Genomic DNA, 25,455 nt, shown 5'->3' on the forward strand with positions numbered 1-25,455 from the left:
CGTACTTTTTTTTTTTTTTTTTTGAAGTTCAGCACTAAAATTACTTGTATAAAATAAATTAAAGGTATTTAATTGTATAAATACATTATAGAAATTATATTTAGTTGCTAGCTATTTGCCTGAATTCAGTAGTTTCAGCTCATGTGTTAAGTATTTGTCTTATGTTCATTATGTTCAGGCTTCACAAGCTAATAAATAATAAATATTCTTTAAACAAAACTATTCAATTTATAAATGTCTCAGTATTATAACTTCGTGTACAATCAATGCATTATATGTTGACATAAAATTTCATTATTTAAATTATTAAATAACTTGTGCAGGGTAAATTAATATTTACAAGATTGCTATTGGCACCACCTACTGACCTTGTTGAGCAAGTCTATTTTACAAAACAAATTTATGAGCTACAGCACATAACCACAAAATAATTGTGAAATAAATATTTTTGTAAATCATGTTTTCATTCATCCATCGGCTTTACCAGCTTATCCTTACAGGGTTGCCAGGGAGATACCCATCTCTGTGAGAGGCAGGGTACACCAAATATTAAATTATGCATTCATTTACTGTATTATACCTCATCAAGTCTCCAGATGGGAAGCAACAAAATCCCTTGGCTGACAAGAGCCAAGCCTGTTCGAACTAATCATGGACCAAGCATGCTCAAAGATAACAAGAGTTTATTGTTTAAACCCATTTTTTTTATTTATTTATTGAAGAGATGAGTAAGAAAACAGAACAGGTGTATTTGAATCATTTTTATACAAAACAACTGCAGAAAGGAAGTGTAGAGAGAGAAACAAATGCTCTAATCCATCCTGGCCTTCAGGGTTCGTGTGGTGATCTTGTCTTTCTCTCTGTGAAAGATTAAAACCAACATTAATCCTCCAGGTCTGCAATTTGACCTACAGCAAAATGTTCTGTGCTCAAAATAATAGCATTGGGAACACTGCTAATTCTATTCCAAATAAAAACATGAAGAAAATTTGATCACATTTATTTAGGAAGTGATTACTTTTTTAAAAATGTTTTATATTGCATAAATTATGCATTTAATATCAGCACAAGCTGAGCTTCCTTTGGATTAAGTTCCAGTGCTCACACTGTTCCCTCCATATAACTAAGCTTGTTGGTCTGAAAACAAGATGCTGTTTTCTCACTGGTCTCCATTTAATTGTCTCCATCGACATGAAGCAACGTCACCTCAAGTATTTTGATGCATTCAACCCTCATATGACAAACATCCCCATACCATAAGATCTGATCCATTGTGCTTTACCATTACCATTGCTGTGGCTGAAATGCTGCGTTTGTGGATTGTTTTAAACTGTGAACAAGAACCTTCATCAGTTCATTAAATGTGGCTTCTTTCCTTTTTAGGTCAGTTCATGTGTTTTCTGAAATGGGACAACAATGGGACTGTACTGGTCCAATTGGCTTCCCACAGGTGTTTTGTTTATTCCCTCAAGTAAACTAGACATTTAATCGTGTTTCCTGTTTTCACATGACTATCAGCAAATTATCTGATCAACCAAAAAAGGGCCTAATCTTCTTAGTGATGATGAACTACAATTATTTCTAAAATTAAAGAATAGGTCACTCTGATTGCCATGGTGTATCCAGTCAACATTTTAATATCTGTATTTAGAGGTTGACGATCATGTTGAGCTTAGACATGATTGCAAGATGAAACCTTTAATTTAAAATAGTTTACTGTTTGTTTTTTTTACACTGTAGAAAAAATATTCTTTGGCATTACTTTATGTAAAGGCTTGTTTAAAAAATAACTTCTGCTGCTCCAGTTCTTCCAATACAATTAGACACAAAATCACTTCTAGAATGACTCTATAAGTCATTACAGAGTACGCTGTAATCAATTAAATTTTACAGAAATTATGTTTTTTTTAGTCTAAATATTTCCATTACAAATTAGGAAAATGGAAAGGTACTCAAAGTTCCATATACAAACTGTTTAAATGAAGTAAAAGCTGCACCAAAAACAGAAAAATAAAAAATTTTCCAGGCCATGTCAAACACCTGAGAGGGGATCAGGTGGTAGACGGGTTCGTTTTGCACTTACACGACATGTACGACGACTCCCATACCGGACACAGCATCCCGATCCACTGCATTCAGCATCGCCTGGGAGATGGTCTCAAACAGGTCCTCTGGTTCCTGCAGGACCACAAACATTTATTATTTTAGTCATAAGAATTGCTACGAACAGCTCACACATTTTCAGCGTCACATGGAAATACAAGCCAACGGTTTACTTCCTGCACGGTTTTACACAGCAATGATCACTGTAAGACTTTGTGATTAGGAATCCCAAGTAATGTGGCTGTTGATTGCCAGAAAATGAACTATTATTATAACCAAGATCTGTGGCCATGTTGTTCATTTCATTTAAATGGAAGAACTGAAAACACAAGCTGTCGATTCAGATGCACACAAGTCTCGAGAAAAAAGATTTTAAAAATTCCTTTAGTCCTTTATTTTTAACTAAAAAATCATTAATGGGTTTGAACAAACATGTACACGTCATGTTCCTTCAGCGAAGGCAGCTCTCAGTGAAGGTTCCTGTCAAAAATCTGATGACTTCATTAAGTCTCACTCGGCTGCAGTGAATACTGACCATGTCCGGCTCCCACAACGATTCACACATGCCGTACATCTGCTCCGAGCAGGTGCCGCTCACTACAAAGTCTTCTGTTACCATGGGGCAGCCAATCAGATCCAGGGAGCAGATGAACGGTTCAAAGGTTTTGGGGTCTAGTCCTGCGATCACTGGCTCGATGTAGTACGGTCCGAACCTAATTTTTAAAAAAGGAAAAGAAAAAAAAAGACAATAACCACAATGCTAAAATAAAAGTCTTTTTCCACTCTGTATGAGGAACTGCTGCAAGGTAGCAACTCAATTCAGTCTGCTGGGCTACCTCTGACACCATTTGGCATGATACTCTGAATGTGGTTATACTGTATCATAACTGGTATTAATTTGACCTATTAGCCTTGTTAAGTGTGTTGAGTGTAATTTTATGAATAGCAATACAAACGGACAGACAGTAATTTGGAGGAATTATGGATGGATAAATAGTTTAATTTATAAGAAGCTAGATCAGTGGACACACATTTTAGTCAATGGAATAAAATATGGTAAAACGAATATTTTTCCGTACTTCATTTCCCTTTCCACAATTATCCAGATCTGGAAAATGTTTTAATCTAAATATATACCACAGTATAGCCATACTTTAGTGACGCCTTGAAATGCATCAAATTTACACAAATTGTCTGCAAGAGTCACTGGAAATCAGAAACTATGACACTTTGCAATAAAAAGTAGAATTGCAGATTAACTAAGAGGTAATACCAATTTTCAGAATTCATCATTTGAACTCAAGATGTACTAAAAATGTTTCAGCAGGTGAGAAAAAAAAACCCAACAGATTTTTGATTCAACTTGAAACCCAACAGAAAAATGATTGTACAGACAAACTTGGAGCTCTCCAAACTTACTCACCTCCTTTCATACAGCAGATTGGACACCATACTCATGAAGGTTTTTGGCTTGATCTGACGACCTTCCTTCAGCTCATACAGGTTCAGTCTGAATTTAAGCCTCTGTGCTCTAAACACAATGTAGAGAGAACAAGTTTCCATCATTCATCTAACATACATCTGCAATATTTTGCTCCTTTCTGTGACAAATACTTTCTTGTTGTGGGGAAAATGGATTATTAAAGTCAGGGACACTCACACTGTCTGGACATCAGTAGCCAGTCCAGCCAGCCCAATGTAGAGTCTATCTCCCATGGGGAAGACCTTCTGGAAGTCTGTGGTGACCATCTGAGCCTGAATGCCGTACCGCCGGTCTGCAGCTATCGCCACACAGTTCTTCCCCCGCATGGCCATGACGGCCCCACCGTTATAGTTCATTATAGACTGGATAAGAGGATGGACAGTCAGTCAGAGTAGATGCAAAGAACAAATCTTACTAGTTTTGTTTGTATTATTATTTTCAGATAATACAGTCTGACTTTGATTTTGTTTCACCAGGTCAATGACTTATTATACAAAAACAAGGTCCACTCATTTGTCAGCTGTTGTGAGGGAAACATGCTAAAACTGAATGCAGGGAGGATGTTTAAATTAATTATTGATTTTAGAAATAAAAAAAAGAGGAGGTCCTCCTAGTGATGATTAATGGTCAACAGCCTGAAAAAGTTTACTGACATAAATAACTAGGTGCTAATATAAGCAGTGAACTAAATTAGAAAAAAAAAACACAGATGTTATCCTAAAAAAGTTGCAGTCCTGACTGAGAAACTTCAGATCGTTTGAGAAAGTTTTTAAATCCGTCAAGAGAGATCCTAAGAAAGTGTCAGAGTAATCAGAGTGTTTTCCAGTGTATGAAGCATAAAGCAAAGCAGCGATATTTCTCCCATTAGGCTGCAGCACATTACTGGGCAGCTGGGTGAGACATTTCCCTTGCTTACATTTAACAATTATTTTCAGGGAAATATTTCCAGTTACAAAAATCCATGAGTTAAAACTGATCCAACTAATAAACTTAAATATTTGGTGCAAATACCGTGATACCATAGTAACCAATTTCTTATTAACAACACTATAAACCAAATGAGTAGCGCTAAATGAACCAATTATTTTAAGCATAAAAACTCTCCTAGGGTTAAAAGGTGAACTGGTGCTACTAGTAAAGAATGCATTTTTAATTGTATTTTTTTTTACACACTTTCATAACAGTTCCTGGGGATTTAGAGTTTTCAAAATATGTAAAACTAAAGCACTGAGAAATCTTTACATTAGCTATGAGCTAAACGAACAATTCAGAATGACAGAGCAGACATAGACGTATGGATAAATAATTGCAAATAGCTTAGACTTATATTTTCAGACTATACAACAAAGTATTGAGGGCAGATGAGGGAGATGTGTTCATTTAAACCACAAATGAGTTGAGAGTGAATCCAGGAAACTAAAACGAACATGTTTAGCTTCTGTGCAGAAAATGTTCGCATAGCTTATGTTAAAAGTTTCCCTTAGCGGCTAGAACTTGTATCCTTTATACTGATTAGCATTTTCTAACAACATAAAGCTCACAATGACATTAAGGTACGTTTTAATTGGTACTCTCAAGATCATTTTTGATCATTTTTTTGGCCATAAACTGAAACTAGCATGCTAATGCTACTAGCTCAGCTCTGGTAGCCGTAAATGATTTATTTTCTAAACTAAAAGCTTATGTGAGGAGTAATACATTGTTCTCTTACCATTTTGAGGGCGTTGTTTTCTCTTTGTTAGTAGCTAGAAGCTTGTAAATCGCTCCTGCGTTGGTCTAAACTGATTTTTAACTCCCCAGAATGAGAATGACTACACGATTTAGAAACACAGAGAATGTACGAACATGGTTCTTAAACGTCATCACGATGGGATAATGTCATTGGCTGGTCAACTGCCTCCACGAGAACCTCTGATGCCATTGGACGAGTGCTCCCGGTATAGTTTGGTAGAGGTGTAGCAAAGCGAAACTGACAAATTACAGTGATATCTTGGTGGCAGTGATGAAGAGATGCTGAATAACATAATAATAATAATAATAAATAACTTGGATTTTTGCCAATTTTTAGAGTGTTTGTGAACATAAAAGTTTAAGCTTTGTTACAATTTCTAATTTGTCTTAATTATGGACTGTGACTTGTCCATTGTAAAACAGCAACATGCAGGATCCCACTGCATGATGCATATGTTACATTTTCCTCCAGAGACAGGTAAAAGTTAAATGATCTCGTCAGATCAGAGAATCTTCTTCCACGTTTCCAATGAGACTTCTAATGATGCCAGATTTGTGGGAATAAATCTAATTTAATGACATCACTACACCAACAATGGCACTGCTTATAACAAATCCTGCTAGTTGATACACATCTTAATTTTTTAGTACTATGTTAAGTGTGTAACTTTTGTCAGGTTTGTCCATACTCAGTTCCAATGTTTCAGAAAAAGTTTGAGATAGAAAATTGTGCAAAACTAGTTCATTAAGTCCAAATGATTTGAAGTAACCTGGCATAGTAACCTGCCTTGTTGGTTAAATGTGCTAAATAAAATTGACTGTAGATTTTCCAAAACATTTGGTGTATGTGAGTTTAGTTTGGTAAACATAAACACAATCAGATTTTCCTGCTAGATATACTTTATAAACAAAGGAAATAATGAAACGGCTAGTAATAGTTACATTTTAAACCAACTTACAGTAGAACATAAAATAAACAATCCTGATAAAATAAAAATAAAAAAACAGGTCAATGTAGTCTCTTAAAAATCATTTACAATATACTGTACAAGTACTATTCATCAATGTTTCTTTCGATATAGGCATGACTAAATCAGCCACCAACTATGATTGACTTTTCCTCCTCTATCATGTGCTTTTGAGAATAAAAGCCTTAGGACGGAGGCTTGTGCTCTCCACTTAGACTGCTCCCATGTTACCTTTATGTCTCAATTATTACATTAAAAAGTCAGATGTTGAGAAATAAGGCAAGTCTGAAAACATGTTTCCAGTCATTAAACTAATCTGCTGTAATCATCTCTTCATAAAGTTATCCAGGGAGGCTGGTGTTCTCTGAATGGAGTGAATATTCCTCTTCACTCTGTCTTCCAAAGATGAGCTAGCAGCACTTTCCAGCTTCATGTTACTGTAAAAAAAAAGAAAAAAAGATCCAATTGAACAAAAAGCACCTATTACTGTATCCAACACAAGGAGCCTCTTCCGCCTGGACTTACTGGATGAAGCCAGCATGCCGGTCGTGCTTGGCGTTTTGTTCCCTCTGCTTATCTTGCTCGTCTTGCCTTTTGTAGCGTTTCACGTTGTTTTCCCTGTCTTCCTCCCGCTGCTTGGCCTGCTCCATCATCTCACGCCTTTTTCGTTCCAGTTCCTCTGCAGAAAGCTTCCTACGTAAAGCAACATAGAGAATTAGCCTCCTCGTGGGTGCTGATGAAGACAAAACTCCAGACAACAGATTAATATTCAAACAGTATTTTATGTTTGCCATTTTGATCAGGAAGTCTTACTTTGACACGTGATTCCTCTGTCTTTGGTAAGTTTCCCTCTGTGGGCTGGGATCTCTCGCCTCCACCTTCTTGTAAGAGGAAGCGTAAGAGCGACTGTCTTTGTGGTTCCTGTAGGGAGATCGTGAGCGGCTTCTCTCTCGGTGCCCCGAGTTACTTGACATCACTGAAGCCTGCTGATGTCTGCCGCTTGGAAGCTGAGAGGAAATAAAACACTAGTTACTTGCGTGCATCTCCCTTTCGAGTGCCAATTTCAAAATTCACTTAATAAAACAACTGTAGTTCCCGTCATACTCCAACAGAAGATCTCTCTTTCATGTCAACTGTGATTCTTGGATGGGTGGATACAAATTTTAGACAATGAAATAAGGAATCCAGTCTGTTGACAAATGGTCATTATTCAAGCGATCATTAAAGGTAGGAGCTAGTTGACCGCTGATCTATGTTTAATTTAATGATCTGCACATAAAGTAAAGACTAAGACATTTTTTTTTCATAAGATGTGGAATAAAACCACACACATACATCCTGTCAATTTTTCATAAAATAAAGTCTTTCATAACCCCTAAAATGCTTAAAGTTTTTATTCAGAAAAAAAGATTCTTACTGACCTGCAGACCATATGCTGAAAGATGGCGCGAACGTGATTTACCGTCTTTTGACCTGAAACAGATCAACAATAATTCATTCTATGCAAATGGATGATATTTCATTGTGCAAAAACAGAACTAAACAACGATCAAAGATAACTTCAACTAAAAACAAGACTCTGGCTCATCTGAAGAAAAGAAAAAAGGAGACAACTTTAAATTTTTATGCAGATGTTGCAGTTTATTACTTCCACACACACACACACACATCCACACACACCTGTGTTTGTCTTCTTCTTCCTCTGAGCTTGAACTTGAAGTTCTCCTCTTATGCTTCTTTTCCTTTTTCTTTTCCTTGTCTCCTCGCTTCTCCTTCTTTTCCTTCTTCCTCTTCTTTTTCTTGTCTTTTTTGTCAAGATTTTGACGCAACTATATAGAAAAAAGAAAGTAACAATAAACAGATATCAATAATACTATGTGAATTACTTTGAAGAAGAAATGTTAATACAAATGTTTTTATGTTTGTGTCAATTTTTGGCTAAGTACAAAGTAAAGTACATTATTAGAATGTCACAAAAACCTTATTTTATGTAAACCAGTAATTACCATCTCCTTTATTTTCTTCATCTTTACTGGATTAGTCAGAACTTCTCTTTTCTTTTCTTCTTCTCGTTTCCTGTGAAAACCACATGAATTCATGATTCATATATGAGCAAATTTCCCATTTCGCTCATATATTTCCAGGAGTTACAGGATTAAGATGGATTTACTGACCGGATTTGGAACAGAGGGTCTTCCCTGATCTTTGCTGCCAAATCGAGGCCAGATGCCGGGGTTGTGGGGTTGAATATCGACCCTGGGAGGAGGCCGGTCTCAGCTGAAGGGCCGCTCTCTGGCTCCTCGTACTGATCTGTGATCTGCTTGTCAATGGGACGCCCCAGCAGGTACTCATCTCTGGACACCTGCCCAGCGGGGCCTTGGTACATCCAGTCAAGCCGATCATCTTTTTTCCTGTTGGGTAAAAATAATAAGGAACCCAATTATTTTACGGCAGTAGACACCAAATAAATGTAGCTGAAGATGTTAGGTCTAGCTTACTTGATGGCTCCCGTTTCCTCTGCATATCTGGTAATTTCTTCTCGGGCTCTCTCTTCTTTCAGTTCCTTCTGGAGCTCCTCTATCTTCTTGCGTTCTGCCTCATATTTCTGCTCAGCTTTCCAAACTCGCTCTATGTTTTTCATAGTCTGGGGATGCCAGCTCTTCTTTAAATTCTGGGAAAAGACATTGTAGAAATATTTATCTTCAGTGCCAGCCAAAAATGATTCATGCTCAATTTCTACAACTTTCACATAATGCAAACAGAAAGTTGAATATATATTACTGAAAATAATGACAATCTATTAAGTGTTGGGTGTGGTTGTATTCAGTGTCCCTTAATCAACAACTAAAGCTATACGTCTCTTGGCGTAAGTCACCATCAGCTTTGTATAAGTGTATTGATATCAGTTTATATCAGTTTTAAAGTCGGGCCAGTTTCTAAACTGGGTCGGGCTTTGACTGAGCCATTCTAGAACAAACATGCTTTGAACTAAACAACTCCAATGTGACTCGGTTCAGGGTCATTGTCTAAGTATCTGTGGAGAATACGGCCAATTCATGACTGTTGTATTTCTTGGTCTTTATTTGGTCGTTTGTTCACTAGTAATGATAATTTTACTGTAAAAAATTGTTAAAGTGACACACTGGAATACGTTGGCTACTTAGCTTACTAGTGACCATTAAATGTTAGATTAACAAAACCAACGTTAAATTAAATTTCGCAAAACTAAAAGATAGATCCTGATAAGACAAAACTAATTCTCGGCTTTTCTCGTTACTCTCTGCAGACGCAAGAAAAGAGGCGTACATTAAATTGACATATTTTTAATGGAGTTTTTTAGTTTATCTGTAACGTGAAGCATATTTTCGCCTACGTGTTTAAATCAAACTTACCAAATCTCCGCCTCCCATTTTGGATTCTAGTTTGGGTTTTTAATCTAATCAGAAAACAAGACGGACAAAAGGAGTCCCTTAAAAAGAAAACGTAAAACAACGAAATCCCAAACGACAGCTAGAAAATGGAGTCCGTCAAGCTCCTCATTTCCTGTTTTGAACGAATAGTTCCGGTTACGAACATGGCGCAACAAATTATTCCCCCTGAACGTAACAGTCACAGAAAATTCGTTCCTACTTTTAGGCACCAGCAGCCCTCCCGACGCCACTAGAGAAAATGGATGAATGGATGGATGGAATAATAATAATAATAATAATAATAATAATAATAATAATAATAATAATAATAATAATAATAATAATAATACATTTGAGCTTTTTAAATCAATAAATACGTTTCAAATGTCAAGATCTTAAATATAGTAATGAAAGTCAGAATTTACTGGGCAATAAGTAGGACTAAATAAAAGGAGGATTATAGTTTCGTTGTAATAGCTTTAATTGTAGTTGACAGGCAATTTAAAGATTACAAAAATTGTCCAACATGACATCAAAATCATTCAGTTTCTGGAATCTCAGCACTGTGTTTTGTCATCTTACTGCTTCTTCTAGCGGTTCAGCGCTAAGCGGACACACCTTATTAGCCATTTACTTTTTCAAGAGGGATTTTTTTTTTTTTTACCATCTTTCCAGAAGTACAATTGTGATTTTTGTTGTTGGATGATAAAGCAAGACTTGCTGTCTTCACTCAAATTTACTCCAAATGTCTTTCATCAGTTTGAGGTGAATGTGCAGGTCACTTAACTTCTGCCACAAAAGATACTTCCATGAATATATGGCCAATTGGCTGCTGCTTTGTGCACTGGTGCAAAATCCTATTAGAACAGGAGGCACCTCCAAACTTTTCCCATAAAGGTGGTAGCGTGGAATTGTCCACCACATTGTGGCAAGCTGAAGCATTAAGACTTATTTTGTCTTGAACTGAGCCAAGTCCAACTTTATTACAGTTTCACAATGTATTCACTCTTCACAATGTATTCACTTCAAATCGTCGAGAATCGTCCTTTAAACTGGCATGATTCGTCACTGCAGAGAACATGTCTCGTTTGCTCTAGAGTCCTGTAGCTGTGATTTACGCCACTTCATCTGACACTTGGCATTAGTCTTGGTGATGTAAGGCTTAAGCACAGCAGCTTAGCTATGAAAAGCCACTCCATTAAGCTCTCCACGCACAGTTCTTGAGTTAATCTGAAAGCCACATGAAATTTGGGAAAAAAAAAAAACGACTTCTGTGCAATTTGCACTGTTTTATCATATGTGATGTTATGCAGTTTACAAGTTTGTAGCAAATGAGTTGCTGTTCGCAGTCACTTTCACTTTGTTATATTACCTCTAATAGTTCAGTAGACTATTTAGCTGTGAGCAAATTTCAGGACTAGCTGTTTTGCAGATGAGGCATCTTCACATGCTACCAAGGAGGAATTTATGGAACTCCTTAAAGTGACCCATTCTTTCAGTAAGGTTTGTAGAAGTAAGCAGCATGCCAATGTGCTGGATTTCATGCACATGTGAACCTGGAAGTCATTGAAACGCCTGAAGTCAATGACTGAGATGGGTGGTAGAGAAACTCTCTGCAATATAGTGTATGTTATAATTTTTTTCAATGAAATCTTCAGAAATCAAATGTACTACATTCTACAGGGTGTTAATTGTCTTGTTCTAACAGTTTTGGTGTTTTAGGAAAATAAACCCCAAAAATAAAATACTGATACATATTGATCAAAGTTTTGTTTTTGAGCCAGATACATTCATTCTAAAAAATTGTAAAAGTTGGACATGATCCAGCATCATATGTTTTTGAGTAATCCTGCAAGTGAACTGGCCCGGAAACAAAGCGATAAAATCAGAAAATATCCACTTACCCCAAGCACTGAATTAAATAAAAGTAGATTGACTTTGGTTTCCAACACTGTTACAAGCATTTATTCTATAAATAAAATACAAACAGACTTAGTGCACTTCTTTATCAGATTTATTAATGAGGGACAATAATCAATTAACTACAAATTATTATGGTATTTAAATTATTCTATTACAGTCTCCAAAAACTGTTACATCAACTACAGGAACCACTAGAAAATGTCTATAAAATAAAATAAGTCTATCTATAAAAACATCAACAACTTATAACATTAATACTAGTCAATGAACAATAATTGACTAATGTTTAAGCCCTTTATTCTAATGTATCTTCTATACATAAATACAACTGTGAGTCTCTGATCATCAAAAGCTCCCTAAAATGTAGAAATCTGCCTGTAATTTGTGATGGATTGCATACATCCTATAAAGCTACACCACTACTGATCATATAACATTGATATTTAAAACAATCTAACCAAATATAAGTAACCTAATTGTTTCATTCCTGAAAAAGAAAAGTCATCAGGTATTCTAGCTTTTCTTTACATTTTTAGGAATGCATATGACCTGCAGGGGGCAGCAGAATTGTAAAAATAATATATAAAAGCCATTTTCTTTTCCAACAAGTTGTTAATAAATATCTGTGGGGCTCTAACAGACACAATGTTATTCTAACTCATTTGGAGACATATTTAATTCCAAAAAAGGCTTCATTCCATTATCATGCTTTTCCTTTTAAATCTCCAATCTAAGTCCTCTGTTCTGTTTTATGAGTAGTGCTAAATAACGGGGCTGCCAAATGGGGCCCGTTGTATTCTTTTTAGGTGGAGCTACAAGGCAATAATTAGTTTTTAAAATATAAATATTTGAATATCTGTTACTGCATATATGGATAAATTGAGCAGGGGGGCTTTAAACCAGTAAATCAGAGACAAAATAGACATCAAAATAGATGTTGAGGCAAAGTGCAGAGGACATAGGTGATAGCACTCAACAACTGTTACCTCTTTCACATTACACACAACCATTTGATCTATTGTTAGGAAGACAAAATTGTCAAGTGCAGCTCAGAGTCTTGTGCTTCTTCGTGTTGGACGTGTCTTTCAGTACCTGCAACCTGCGGCGTCAACAGGATGGAGAGGCTGGCTTGTTTTTGTGCTCTGCTTCCAGATGTGTCTGCTGTCCCTGAGCGTGTCACAACAGAAACCTGGATTCATCAAACCAGACGGCATCTTTCTGTCCATGTCTCGGTTTGTTGTGGGTCTGTGGGTCTCGACTTCTTCATGTCGTTGAAGTGGCTCTTTTGTTCTTGGTTTGTTTCATCTCGAGCACCTGTTCACATTTTCCTGTTCTCAAGTCTTTTAGCACCATTGTTTAGGTGAAAAAGGAACATAATGTTTGGTCAGTTCTAGCGGTTATAGTGCATGAAATTCCCAAATTGTTATACGTACAGTGCCTTGCGAAGATATTCATAATGTTTCTGCATTTTGTCACATTACTACCAACAAACTTTAATGTATTTTAGTGTGATTTAAAGTGATACATCAACACAAAGTAGTGCAAAATTTTGAAAGGTAAAGAAATATGCCTGGTTTTCAAATATCTTCATGTAGTAAAATCTGAAAAGTGCAGAGTCAGAGTAGAGTTGCAGTCCTACCCCTCTATTCTGATACCGCTAAATAAATTCAAGTTTTATTAACTACTTTTGTAATCCTATGAGTAGACAGAGTCTATCTGTTTTCAATTTAACCTCAGAGTAACTCCAACTGTCATTTTAAGGCCTCAGAGGTCAGAGGAACAACAGCATCATGAAGACCAAGGAACACAGCAGAAAGGTCAGGATGCAATGGTGGAGAGGTTTAGAGCAAAGGAATGTTATAGCACAGTAGACAGTAATAATCAGTGGTACAGATGAGAGACCCCGGAGGAGTTGTACAGTACATGTTTACTTTTGAAACATGGCTCAGGAAGTATATTCATACCACAAGCGATGTAGGAAACACAGAAAACAAAATGAAACACTTTACCTAGACTCACAACATGTGTGCAAGTAATACTCTGCATCAACCTTAACCAACCATCCCCACAGTAAATCATGGTGGTGGCAGCATCATGCTGTTGGGAAGCTTTTCTTCAGCAAGGACAGGCAAATTGGTTGGAAGAAACAAAAGACTCGAGACGGAGATGGAGGTTCATCTTCCAACAGAACTACAGCTCTGAACATGCAACCATAGTGACAATGGTTTAGGTTTAGTTCAAAGAACAAACGTGCTAGAATGGCCCAGTCAAAGTACAGGCCTAAATCCTATTTTGAAGGATCTAGAAAAATTCCGTTCACTCCATCTCACCTGAGTTTTAGGTCTTTTGCGAAGCATAATAAATGCAGAATAAAAGTTTCAGTCTTCAGATGTGCAAAGGTGGTAGAGACTTCCTCCACAAAACCTACAGCTCGAACTGCACAGAAATACGCATCTACAAAGTGTTGACCTACGAGGACTGAATACAACTAGATGTCACACTATTGAGATTACTATTAATTATAAAATGTTAAAAACCATTTAACAGTTTCTTTCTACTTCTTAAGTAGAAGGAAACTTAATTCTCCTGTAGTTCTGTCAAATAAAATTGAGTACCGGTAAATTGAATGTGGCTGAAAAGAGACAAAACATGGAAGTTCAACATTTATGAATATTCTTGCAAGGCACTGTATATTATATTATATTATATTATATTATATTATATTATATTATATTATATTATCACAATAAAACAAAAAAAAAGGCTCTCAGTCTGTGTGCTCTCAACAGAAAATAAAAAGTTTTGTCTCCTGGTACAGTGGGCTGCACTCATGTAGTCAGAATATTAAATACAAACAAAAAATATTATCACTGTCTCCTTTTTAAAAAGTTGGAAGCAGACCTGCTCCTCACTTTCAGTAACATGTTCAACAAGTTTCACGTAAACATCTGTTTTCAGTTGGACTCATGTCCGTCCTCTGGTCTGCTGGCGGGTCGAGCAGCACGCTGCACCTCTGGCTCTTCTTTGATTCCTTTTCAAATCTACAGAGGAGAGTTTTAGCTGCACAACGCATACAACCCTGTGTTTCCTGTGTGCTGTAGCATCCCTTCTATCACTACCACAGGAGTTGCATACATTCCATCCAGCTTTCATCAGTAATAGTGTGTCCAAACCATTCTTCTACTCTATTATAAAACTATTCTCTCTCTGTGACAGAGAGGACTGAACTCTCTTACTACCAAACATCTCCTGGAAGTGATAAAATTAGCCAGACTGCCCTGTCACGTTTGAAACCGAGGGGTCTATCTCACATTTCAGCTTCAGCTGAGGCTCTGTGCTGTCAGACGATGACTGTGTCGGTGTGGGTGCATCAAAACCCTTCCCATCCCCATTTACTCTCTCCTCCCCATGCCCTGGTGGGGACTCGTGGGTGCGCATGTGCTTGGCCAGGTGGTCGTTACGCATGAACACTCGTGGGCACAAAGCGCAGCTAAACTTCTTGGCACCGGTGTGTGTCTGCAGGTGGCGCTGCAGTTCATCAGAGCGTGTGAACCTCTTTCCGCAGAAGAGCCAGTTGCAGACAAATGGCCGGTCGCCGCTGTGCCAGCGCAGGTGAGCCTTCAAGTGGGAGGTTTTAGCATAGGCTTTGCCACATCCAGGGATGTGGCAGTTGTGCATGTGCTTCGTCCTGCTGTCGTCGGCGCTCTGGCCCATCTGCTCAGCGTGGATGCAGTTGGGGCACCGGCACATGGTCTGCCCGGCGCCCCGAGAGGAGGAACGTCGCTGGGGCTTGGGCCGAGCTGACACAGAGGTCTCCTGCGGTTCCTCCAAGGAGAAGGTTTCCTGCTGCAGCATTTCAGGTCCCAGTGGTTCCATCTTGAAGCCGTCCAGCGGGAAGAGGTGGGGCGAGTGTGAGGTGGGGGTGTGCTGAGCCGGGGGCATGGTGCACAGCTGTGGGTCGGAGCCATACGGGCCTAAAGAGTTCTGCAGTCCCATGGAGCTGCCAGTGCTCACTGAGGGCACGCCAACACTTTGCCCAGTCTGCAGGTCTATCCAGCTGCCGGCTTGCACATCGCGGTGGAGGTCCCACCAGGACGGGATGTTCATTTCTTCAGAGCTGCCACTAGATGGTGCTGTCCTTAACCAGGGCTCGTAAGGGTGGGCCATGAATGCCGGTGGTGCAGGTGTAAGATTCTGAATTATGTCAGCGGCTTGAGGAGTTGATCAGTGTCTTTTCAGGCAGCTCTGAGAAGAAAACCTGCAGAGACAAAAAAAAAACAACACATCTCAAACCAGTCTTTCATTCACCTATTTTAGTCTCTCAAGTCTCAAGTCTTTCGCTGGGAACGAAATGCTTCAAAACTAAATTCGCAGACCCCTGTTTGAGGCACTTAAATTATAAACTTTGAGGACACCTCCCCCATTACCATAGATACCGCAGTTCTCACGCTGCGTGGCCGTGGAAACAGACGAGAGGGGGAGACAGACGTGTCCAGGCAAAGGCCTGCCACATGCATCCGCTGCCAGGTACTTCCCATGAAGGACCGTCAAAGACAAGCGCAAAGAAAACAACATCGCTGGCTCGGCACGGAGGCAGAGGCAGCAGCAGGGGGAAAAAAATTTAGCAGAAATGAATGTAGGGGGTGAGGGGGAGTGTTGACAAGAGAACAGTTTGGTAGAGGAAGAAGTTGCAGGGAGGTATGGCTGCAGGCCAAAGCCTATTTGTACATCCCTGAGGCTTGTGGAGATAAAAACCTAGTAGACAGAAGAAGTATTTTATATATTTGTATATGTGTGTGTGTTTGAGTGCGGAGGGGGTGGGGGGGTATGCGTGTGTGTGTGTGAATCACACATGATTTACAACAACAGCCCTCTGGACAAGTTATGGAAGAAGACGTGTAAGGCGCCCTCCCTCTGACACACTGGCGGCGAAAGAAGCTTCAACAGCTGTGAACTAACAACATTCAGTAGCTGGAGAATAGGAGCCCAACAATAACACAAGAACAATTACTTTATGTGTATAATTATGGGCACATGCTCTAAATTCACATCCTGTCCCCAACAAGCCTCAGGAATTTTTATTTGCGTACATTTCGGCGGCGTCATCGGCAGTCAGCTGTTGCGTACCGTAGGAGGTGCCTATCCATTTTCCACAGGTGACAGAAAGCTTGTTAAAATCGGACATGTTTGTGTAGGTGAATGAGAACTTTGCCAACAGGACATAAAACCAAACAGGTTCCAGCACAAAACCATCATGTTGACTTCCAGTACTCTAATCACGAATGTCTACAATTATCTTTACAGCAGGAAACAATGCAGTAGTCTGGTGTCTGTCTGGAGATCACTTGGTGATGCATATCTGAAATGCCCCATTGTAAAAAAACAAGAGGTCACCCAACAAGCTGCCTGATGGAGAGCACCATTACAGGAAGGAGTCAGTGGTATTACTGACAGTAAGGGACTCCTAACAAAAGATTTCAATCAGCTCAGTCTGAAGTAAAGCGAAGAGGATCAAAGCTAAGTTAAAGCCACTCAGAGCTACTTTCTACTCTGAATGAAATCGTAAAACAATTAGTTCGGACTCTCTCTGATGAAAAGGTCTGCTGTTAAAGGTCAAGGTGACTTATTTCAAGCCAGCATGGAGCTTGAGTTTTAACTCTGTCATTTTTTTTGAAGATGCTCATGTCTACATGGTCCTCCTCTAAGCCCGTAAACAAACGAAGACAGCGGCATCTTCCTTCGTCCAGTGAAAGGCTGGGAGAGCCCCCTGGTTCCTGAGGGAAACAGCTGGCATAAGGTGGGCCCTGAGGGAGTGTGAGAGCTGCACAAAATTCTCTGGTCATAAAACCTGCCCGACCAAGACTCAGCACAGACGCCATTTTACAAGTCTGCCATCGAACGGAGGCTCGACATGGGGGGAGGAACGCTGAAGAGCAAGCTGCACTGGTGATTCTTGCTTAATGTGTGCTTCCAACTGCGACTTACATGTTAACAAAGTCCAGTCGTTAACAAAAGTCTTTATACACTTGGAGGCACTCATCACGAGGTTTTGATTCGCAACTAATTAATGATTTGCAAACAGGAACCTGTTGGTTAAATCTAAAACCCAAATCCTGGTCTACTGCTGCTGCAAGACCAAATATTTGGTCTAAAATTGTGACCCGGGTTGTTGGGTTAAAGAAGAAACTAGAAGGAGAGTCGTTATTCTTTACAGACCGCCATTTTGAATTACACTACTACCAGATCAGTCGTTACCAAACCTCTTCCACAGGAGGAAATAAGAGTGCTGCCGAATGATCATTTTCATGTCAGGGTGTTGTGTGCTAAAGAACAGGTTTGTTCAGATAAATTAAAAATAAAAAAGAATCACCTTTTACCTGCTAAACAGATATTAAAGCTAATGCGAGATTTATTAAGCATTTACATTTGATTAGTTGCTCAGTAAGCGAAGACAGGTATTAATTCATGCTGTATTATCTGAGAGTTGTTGGTACATAATTAAAGTTAAAAATAATTAATGTAAACCAGATATTAGTAATCCAGGTCATTTTTTTCATCTCACTCTATTGGTCTCTTTAGCCTATTTTTAGAGGTTTAAAACTTAACTCTTTATTATGAATAAAACCTATAAATCATTCATATTGTTACAAATGAATGCAGGCCTGGATTGCTCAATGTTGCCGAAAAATGTAAGCTTGGTTGTTCTTTGCCCAAAAGTTTTAACATGACACCTTTTGGATTGCAACTGTAGTAATAAATGTTCTGTTAGCCTGATGTACACGTTACTCTGGACACTAAATCATCTGGGTTATTTTCTCCATCCAAATGCTGGATTCATCCTGCTGCTGAAGAAGTTGGCTGGTTTAAGGGCAAACACTGTGTGAAAAATTGTGTCCAAGTTTATCTGGATTGAGAGGAGACGGGACAAAGTGTCATCATTCTCCACAGACCGCCATTTTGAACCATACAATGACTTGATCAGGCTCTACTGACCTTTCCTACAGGATGAAATAAGAATTAATAAGATGGTGAAATGATGCTGAATAATCATGTTCATGTTAGTAGAAAATATGTTTGTTAACCTAAAGTCATTTATTAATCTTCACTTTTGAAGTGCTAAGTAGGTAGGACAAGCTAGTGCTAGCCATGTTCAACGTTTTGACTAAATTGCTCAAAAGGTAGATATAAATAAAAAATATTTCATACAATGTTGTCTATTCGATATTAGTGCATAAATTAAAACAACCAAAAGTAATTAATTCTTTGGTTTATTTTGTTCAACCCAATTGATAACTTTATAAATTCATAGTTTTAGCTTATTTTTTAACCTACCTCAGAGTACAGGATCAAACCTTAAACCCAATCCTTTAGCTGTAATCCTAATTAAACTATTGTTAACCTGACGTACATTGAACTGCATGCACAGACACTGCTGGGTTACTTCTTTATCCCATAATAGTAAGTTTACACTGTCGGAATAAAAGTTGGGTCGTTTTAAGCAAAAAGATTGTAAAATTAAGCTGGTATATTAGTGTTAATATCAGTGGGTTGTGTTAATGATTTTATTAGAAACTGTATAGGAAGTTTGTTCACTTAAGCTAATATTAGCCTTAGTCTTGTAAAGTTGTTAACACAACTGTGTGCTAGGTGTGTTCATCATTTATCCCTTGATCAAGGAACTGGTAATAAGATCAGTGAAAACTTTCAGAAATCTTTATTCTGAACATTTTTACTGCAGAACTGAAATAAACATAAAAATAATGCATTCTAACCCAAATATTATTTATTTAGCAATCCAGTTTGATGGCTCTTTTTAATAACTCATTTGCCCTGATGTTGCATATTTTTCCTGCTGACTTAAATTAATCCAGGGCTGCCCTGATCTATTTTTACCAGAACTCTGGGTTCACAAAAAACACCCCAATGTGGTTTATTTGAAGTCCAAGAAGTTTTTACTACGTGAAGACCTTTTCCTATTGAACCCACAAGTCAAGTTTTATTATCTGTCTCATCACATCCCATCTGTTGACCCCTGACTGTCTGTGGGAACTCGTTTGGGTCAACTGGTTTTTTTAGGCTGTTTGTTTTAACCTGCCTAAATGTACAAGATGGATGGAGTGGAGCCGGAGCTTGGCAGGGGCCACTTCAGACGAGTCTGTAATGACAAACTTCAAACAGTTTTCTGACTAAATCAAACGCTTCAGACCTCAGTGCAGCAGCTACGTTTGAGTAAAGCGCTCTGGTAACATGTTAAAACAAAACACTAATTCCTGCTGGAATGACCAAGGTTGACTTGAAAAACCTGGTAGGTCGTAAAAAAAAGTTTTTGTACACCTGAGCAATGGATTAAGTTGGTGACATGCAGACGCAGACACGCATGTAGTTCTAATCTGTGCTAATCTCTTCTGCGCTCTCTTAAGTGTATGATTAATTGCAGAAATACTTCAGATATGAATGGCAGCTTAACATCCTGAATGATTTATGGGATTCCCAAGCACGGGTTTACACCCTAAAAACTTTAAAAGGAAAACTCTGCTTTTTCTTTGTTTACTATATTTTAAAAAGCAGAAAGCGTGACAGAAAACTTTAGGAACATTTTTATATCTTTTCATTTTGTCTGGGTAGCCAAACAACAACTGAGCGTTAATTTACAAGAGTCAACAGTCATTGATCTGAATTTTCTCTTATTCTGCTGCTCATGTTTTTTAACACTAAGAACTTTACGGTGCGACCTTTAAGTCTGTTGCTACCGTTGCACCTGATTTTCCTCTTTACAGGACAGTAAGGGTTGTGTCTATTCTATTGTATAGTTTATAACACTATTATTAAACAGAAAATTATTAATAAACATCTATTAAGTCTTAAATGACAAAGAAATGAAGAACTGACAGAGTAAAGCAAAGCATTTTCTCCTCCTCAGGGTGGAGACATGGTATATTGGGAGATCAGGTAATTTGGGACAGCATAGCTAAACAGACGCTTCATCTTTGCATTGACAATTATGTGGCAAAGATAAGGGTATCAATACTTAGCATTGGCTTGAAAGTATCACCAAAATCACCTAATTTTCAAGGAGTGAAACCACTTTTTAATTGTGCCATCTCAATAATCAAATACATGAATCCAACCTTTACATGAAATTGTAAAAATCAAAACACAAATAATGGAAATTAATGATAAACTTTACTTAAACTTAATTTTCTTTAATATATTTGTTGTATTTTATGTGTGCATATTTAGATATATAGCAATTTATGGATATAAATGTTTTGTTAAACATTAAGTAAAATGCGTAGATATATTTCAATAAGCAATTCCTCAATAATATATTATATTTGCAGTAATGCAGTAATTTGAGGACTTAATATGCAATCATTTGATTTTTGACACTGTAAGTGCGTCAATTTATTGTCTATGCCAGGAAGACATAGTGGTGGGGGGAGCGAGACACGGGGTACGGCCTGCACAGGTCATTTTAAGAACATTTAACTACAAATAATCTGAAAATTCTGCAGATAATGATGTTTTCTTTTCTTTTTGATGGAGATTAACTATGCTGGCCTTAATGAATAAACACAACTACAGGGTACTTGATCAAGAGAGTTTGCACTTCGTAATAAACCTACAAGTTGAATTCATATAAAACAAAACAGATCCATGAGTCCAGACTGATGTAAAAATACAAGATATGAGGGATTATTTGAACAACAAACAGAAAAAGAAACAACAAACAGTGTTTCTTTTTACCGTCTTTTTACTTTTTGTTGTAGAGAAAACAACAAGGTAGTGTCACAAGAAAGTCATGCGTTTGGTTTCATCCATGTTGATAATGTCTCATGCATTCACTGCATTTTAGCTTCGTTTAACGTGCTACTTTTAACCCAGCCCCTGTTTTTACAGTTTTATTAGATCAATACAAATTTTATTTATTTTTTTTGCATTTGTAGGTTGTTTTTTGTGCTATTATTATTATTATTATTATTATTATTATTATTATTACTACTATGCATTATTATTTCAATGCAGTTTGTATTCACTCATATTTCGACCCAGGATATTTTTTTTATTAATTAAAGAAATGCATACAAAATGTAAATGAGTTTGTTTAACTTATTTTTTAATTTTATTTAAAGTGCCACTGAAACTTTTGAAAGCCAAATTGTGTTTCTTGCTTTCATGCGTAACTATAACCTCGAGTTAGATTTGCTTTCCTCAAAAATAAATAGTTTTTGGAGGCCTTTGGGGGAAAAAAGAACTTTAGATTGTGCACTTAAAACGTCAATCAATCGTTTTTGATGGATTCAAATCAGTAAAAGTTTTATGACGTTGCTTAAAGTTATAATCTGATTTTTTTTTTTTTTTTACAAGAAAAAAACCCCCACCTTTCTTTATGAGCGGAGGCGTGTAGAGACTCTTTAAAGGCAGATTGCTGCTTCTGCTGCAGATTATATTCCTGGCTAACCAAAACGTCGCAGTGAAAGCACAATATATTAATATGAAAACCCTACGCTGAGTTACCTGTGCGTCCTCGGAGCTGCGGCTGCGTTCCGTCGGATATAAACCTGCCTTCTACTCGTCAAGAAGAAGTGCGCAGACGAAGGTAAAATCCTCATCATATTTCATGTGACGGTCCAGGTGAAACGGCTCGGCGCGCAGGTAAGGAGCACTCTGAGACTCTAACTTTATGATAGGCTCCGGGACTTCAGCCCCGACAGGCTCCGCCCCCTCGCAGCTGCAGCGAGCGTGGCTCCGCTTTGAAGATGAAGTCCCTCTTCGGCTGGAGGTGAGGAAACGGTTTGCTGCGGGAAGACGCGGGGTAAGCGGCAAATCATTTGCCTCAAGTAACTCAGAGACCATATGAGTGCTTTTCATACCTCGTCTCCATATTGTCAATTCGTGGTTTTTTCAAAATTAATCCGTCAGGACAATCAGCTGTTGCTGCCTGGGTCAATAAACCAACAACACTGAGGGCAACCAGAGAAGTTTACCAGTTGTTTGCTTTTTTTCTTTTATCCCACAAAAGGTTATGTTGATGTCTAGCTAACATAGGGCCCCACTTTAAATTTGAACAAATATTATCTATAAAGAGAACATGGCTGTCAGATGTTTTAAACAAACGTGGCCCAAAACATAAGTAAACTGAGCTCCCAATTATAGAGGACTTCAAATATAATGTCAAAGCTACAAATGAGCATTTATGTTCATAATATATGAACATAAATGCTAAAATGACCATATCGACTTTAAAATGATTTTAAAAAAAAACAAAAATCTAATAAGGGTTTTAAAAACTGACTGTACAAAGTGTACCTTACAAGAAAAAATCTGTGCTGGAGCCGCACTGTATTCAGGCGTTAACTTCTAAATAATCAATTCATAAATTAAAATTTTTTCTGTATCCTTGTAAGCACTACTAATTAGGTAAGCCCTTCCCTCCCAGCTGGTCTTAATTAAATGCTGTACTCCAAACAACACTGCTAAACAGAAGAAAATAACCCTGTCTTTCAAAATTTAGTTCCAGTTCTTTATTTCATAAATTATGTCAAGTGAAAAATTAGATGTTCAAACATATCGTATAAATAAATCAGTTGGTTATAGCTTCAGTAATACACCTCTCCCTGTCTCTTCTCCCAGATTTTATCTCATTAAATCAGTGATACTCAGAGTACTGTAAAACCTTTTCTATGGAACATGTAGCTAATATTCTAAGATACAAACTGCAGAGAAAATACAATGTTAGAACAAAAACATTCCACCCCAAAAAACCTCTAAGGCCCTTCGAAATGCACTTGTTGGACATTTCTGATTTAGCCACAACCACATAAAATCCAGAAACCTCTAAAGTGTAAATGTTTTTTTTTTCATGTATACATATATTATATTTCAAAAGGAGTCTTTTCAATACATGCCAAGGTTCTTGAATGTGAAACCAGCTTTAGTCAAGTGATAAGATTTTAACTGTAGTCACAGATTGATGACATTTTTGGCTTCATTCTAAATGTGAAAGAAATATACTATTGGTTTTGTAACGTGTCTCGTTACAAATCCGTTGCTGACTGGTGGATCAGGACCTTGTGACGTCTCCTCCCCTGGAAGCTGCTGACTCCTGAGGACATGGAGCTTTGACGCAAGAACATGTCCACATTAACAAGGATACCTGGCAAAATGTACATTGTCTGCATCTCCTGTCAACAAACAAATAGGGATTTTACAAGAAAAACAGTCTTCCAGAGTGGAGATTTTTTTTAATTGTAGCATTGTGTATACGTGTGAACTCCTTATGACATAAATTTCCAAATCCCACTTTTTTAAAACTGGGAACTGGAACATGGTGAATTTAGGATTGGTAATTTCCAGATCCAAGTTCGAGCTACAGTGTAAGACAGCATAATTATCCACCAACATTTAGTCCTGCTTAACTGTTGTTTGTACTTGGAAAAGTTTTTTCCACACTTTTGCAAAGTGCCCGATGAGCTAAGTGATTGACCAGCTCATATTTCAAGCCTCTGTTGCTTAGTAGCTCTAATTCACGGTTATTCACGGAATTTACCTTGCAAATAATTAATAGCGTTATTTCTGAGGAATAGAACTAAAGGCCGGCCAAGTACCATAAGTACTAACAGATTGCCTTGTTCTGAAGAAATACTAAAATAGGAATAACTAGCACTCCAAAAATACCCAAAAGTTTTTATAAGAGCTTGTCAGAGACCCGTAACAATCTGACAATGGCAGGTAGTTAAAACAGGTCCTATTTTAGCCCTTATTAAAACTTTTGGATATTTTTCTAATTTTTCTAGTTTTTTGTCTTCCTGTGTGATCAACTGCAAGCATGCTCTAGGGAGGTTTTTATGCTGTGGGGGTTCACTGAATATAATACCTTTAATACAGTATTTAACCTGTTTTGTTTTCACTTTTTTTTGAAATTTTAACTAGGCATAAAACTCCACACATTAGATTAAAAACAAAATCTGTTACTCATCAAAAATTATTCTATGTTTTTGTACATACATTGACTTATCAGTTAAACAATCTTATAAAAGATATAAAAGGAGAACAATCCAGGTCCAAATATGCAGCATTAAATTGTGTTTGACACATTCAGAGGTGGGAAAACGACCAAGTAACACTGTAGTTTCCCATATGGTATATGGAAAATGACATTCCGTTTGTTTGTTTGTTTCTTTTTTTTCTTCAAACAAATACAAAATTTCTGCTTGCCAGAAGTTCATAGAATAAAACAACAATGTTCATTTTACTCAAACATTTACCTATTAAAAGTAAAATCAGCGAAACTGATAGTTTTAAGTGGTCTTTTAAAAATTTTTTCTAGAGCGCTTTATATATGAAAGGTTCTGTTGAAAAGAAAATTGGTCCAATTTGTGAACCGGAAGAATCTTTATGGACTTAATAAAATTATAATAACATGCCAAGCTCCTAAGATGTTGATGTTTAATAGAAGTTGCACTTTAAATTATTTTAATATTTTTTATCTTCTTTTGAGGACCGTTTTTTTGTTTTTAATTTGGCCTTCCTCTGAGTTAATTTCTGTCCTGTCACAGCATGTTGGTGGAGGAGCTTCAAATCGACTGACAAACACAGATCACAGACGACCTCTTTCTCTGAAGCAGCACTTTACGAATGCTGAGTTTGACCTGCTACACCACAGGATATTCAGGATATACGAGCAGCACAATTCTAATTCAACCCACCACTTATTTGATTCGCTTTAGTGACACAAAGACTGAGCTTCCAAGTCAGGAGCATTTTCTTTGACGTTAGAGCTTTGCCTATAATGATACGCTGTAACACATCTTCTATAAAGTGTGATTGAGAATCT

The 25,455-nt window shown here is 37.6% G+C and overlaps 3 protein-coding genes across 3 annotated transcripts; all 3 read right to left on the bottom strand.

Moving 5' to 3' along the window:
* Nucleotides 1-666: 666 nt before the first annotated feature.
* On the bottom strand, nt 667-5,463 carry psmb3 (proteasome 20S subunit beta 3). The gene is made up of 6 exons (XM_032562447.1): nt 5,298-5,463; nt 3,764-3,948; nt 3,527-3,634; nt 2,639-2,816; nt 2,084-2,178; nt 667-860 (listed from the first exon to the last, which is right to left on the bottom strand). The coding sequence occupies exons 1-6, from the start codon at nt 5,298-5,300 to the stop codon at nt 812-814; spliced, it is 618 nt and encodes a 205-aa protein (XP_032418338.1). The 5' UTR covers nt 5,301-5,463; the 3' UTR covers nt 667-811.
* Nucleotides 5,464-6,199: 736 nt separating this feature from the next.
* On the bottom strand, nt 6,200-9,860 carry cwc25 (CWC25 spliceosome associated protein homolog). The gene is made up of 9 exons (XM_032562446.1): nt 9,678-9,860; nt 8,784-8,956; nt 8,460-8,696; nt 8,292-8,361; nt 7,966-8,114; nt 7,707-7,758; nt 7,099-7,292; nt 6,811-6,978; nt 6,200-6,722 (listed from the first exon to the last, which is right to left on the bottom strand). Exons 1-9 carry the CDS (start codon nt 9,693-9,695, stop codon nt 6,611-6,613), a joined length of 1,173 nt encoding a protein of 390 aa, XP_032418337.1. The 5' UTR covers nt 9,696-9,860; the 3' UTR covers nt 6,200-6,610.
* Nucleotides 9,861-11,691: 1,831 nt separating this feature from the next.
* On the bottom strand, nt 11,692-22,285 carry sp6 (Sp6 transcription factor). Its single transcript, XM_032564082.1, has 2 exons — nt 22,137-22,285; nt 11,692-15,876 (listed from the first exon to the last, which is right to left on the bottom strand). Exon 2 carries the CDS (start codon nt 15,783-15,785, stop codon nt 14,883-14,885), a length of 903 nt encoding a protein of 300 aa, XP_032419973.1. The 5' UTR covers nt 15,786-15,876; nt 22,137-22,285; the 3' UTR covers nt 11,692-14,882.
* Nucleotides 22,286-25,455: the final 3,170 nt, after the last annotated feature.

This window comes from Xiphophorus hellerii, chromosome 5 (genome assembly GCF_003331165.1).
Source record: "Xiphophorus hellerii strain 12219 chromosome 5, Xiphophorus_hellerii-4.1, whole genome shotgun sequence".
Taxonomy (NCBI): domain Eukaryota; kingdom Metazoa; phylum Chordata; class Actinopteri; order Cyprinodontiformes; family Poeciliidae; genus Xiphophorus; species Xiphophorus hellerii.

What these genes read in the sequence shown, in the direction of transcription:
- cwc25 (XM_032562446.1), bottom strand. An exon ending in TGAAGAAAATAAAGGAGATG is followed by an intron (nt 8,115 to 8,291) that starts GTAATTACTGGT and finishes TTTTCTATATAG; the next exon opens with TTGCGTCAAAATCTTGACAA. An exon ending in GAAGAAGAAGACAAACACAG is followed by an intron (nt 7,759 to 7,965) that starts GTGTGTGTGGAT and finishes GATCTGTTTCAG; the next exon opens with GTCAAAAGACGGTAAATCAC.
- sp6 (XM_032564082.1), bottom strand. Translation starts at nt 15,785, where the DNA reads ATGGCCCACCCTTACGAGCCCTGGTTAAGGACAGCACCATCTAGTGGC.
- psmb3 (XM_032562447.1), bottom strand. An exon ending in GCTACTGATGTCCAGACAGT is followed by an intron (nt 3,635 to 3,763) that starts GTGAGTGTCCCT and finishes CATTGTGTTTAG; the next exon opens with AGCACAGAGGCTTAAATTCA. An exon ending in AATCTGCTGTATGAAAGGAG is followed by an intron (nt 2,817 to 3,526) that starts GTGAGTAAGTTT and finishes TTTAAAAATTAG; the next exon opens with GTTCGGACCGTACTACATCG.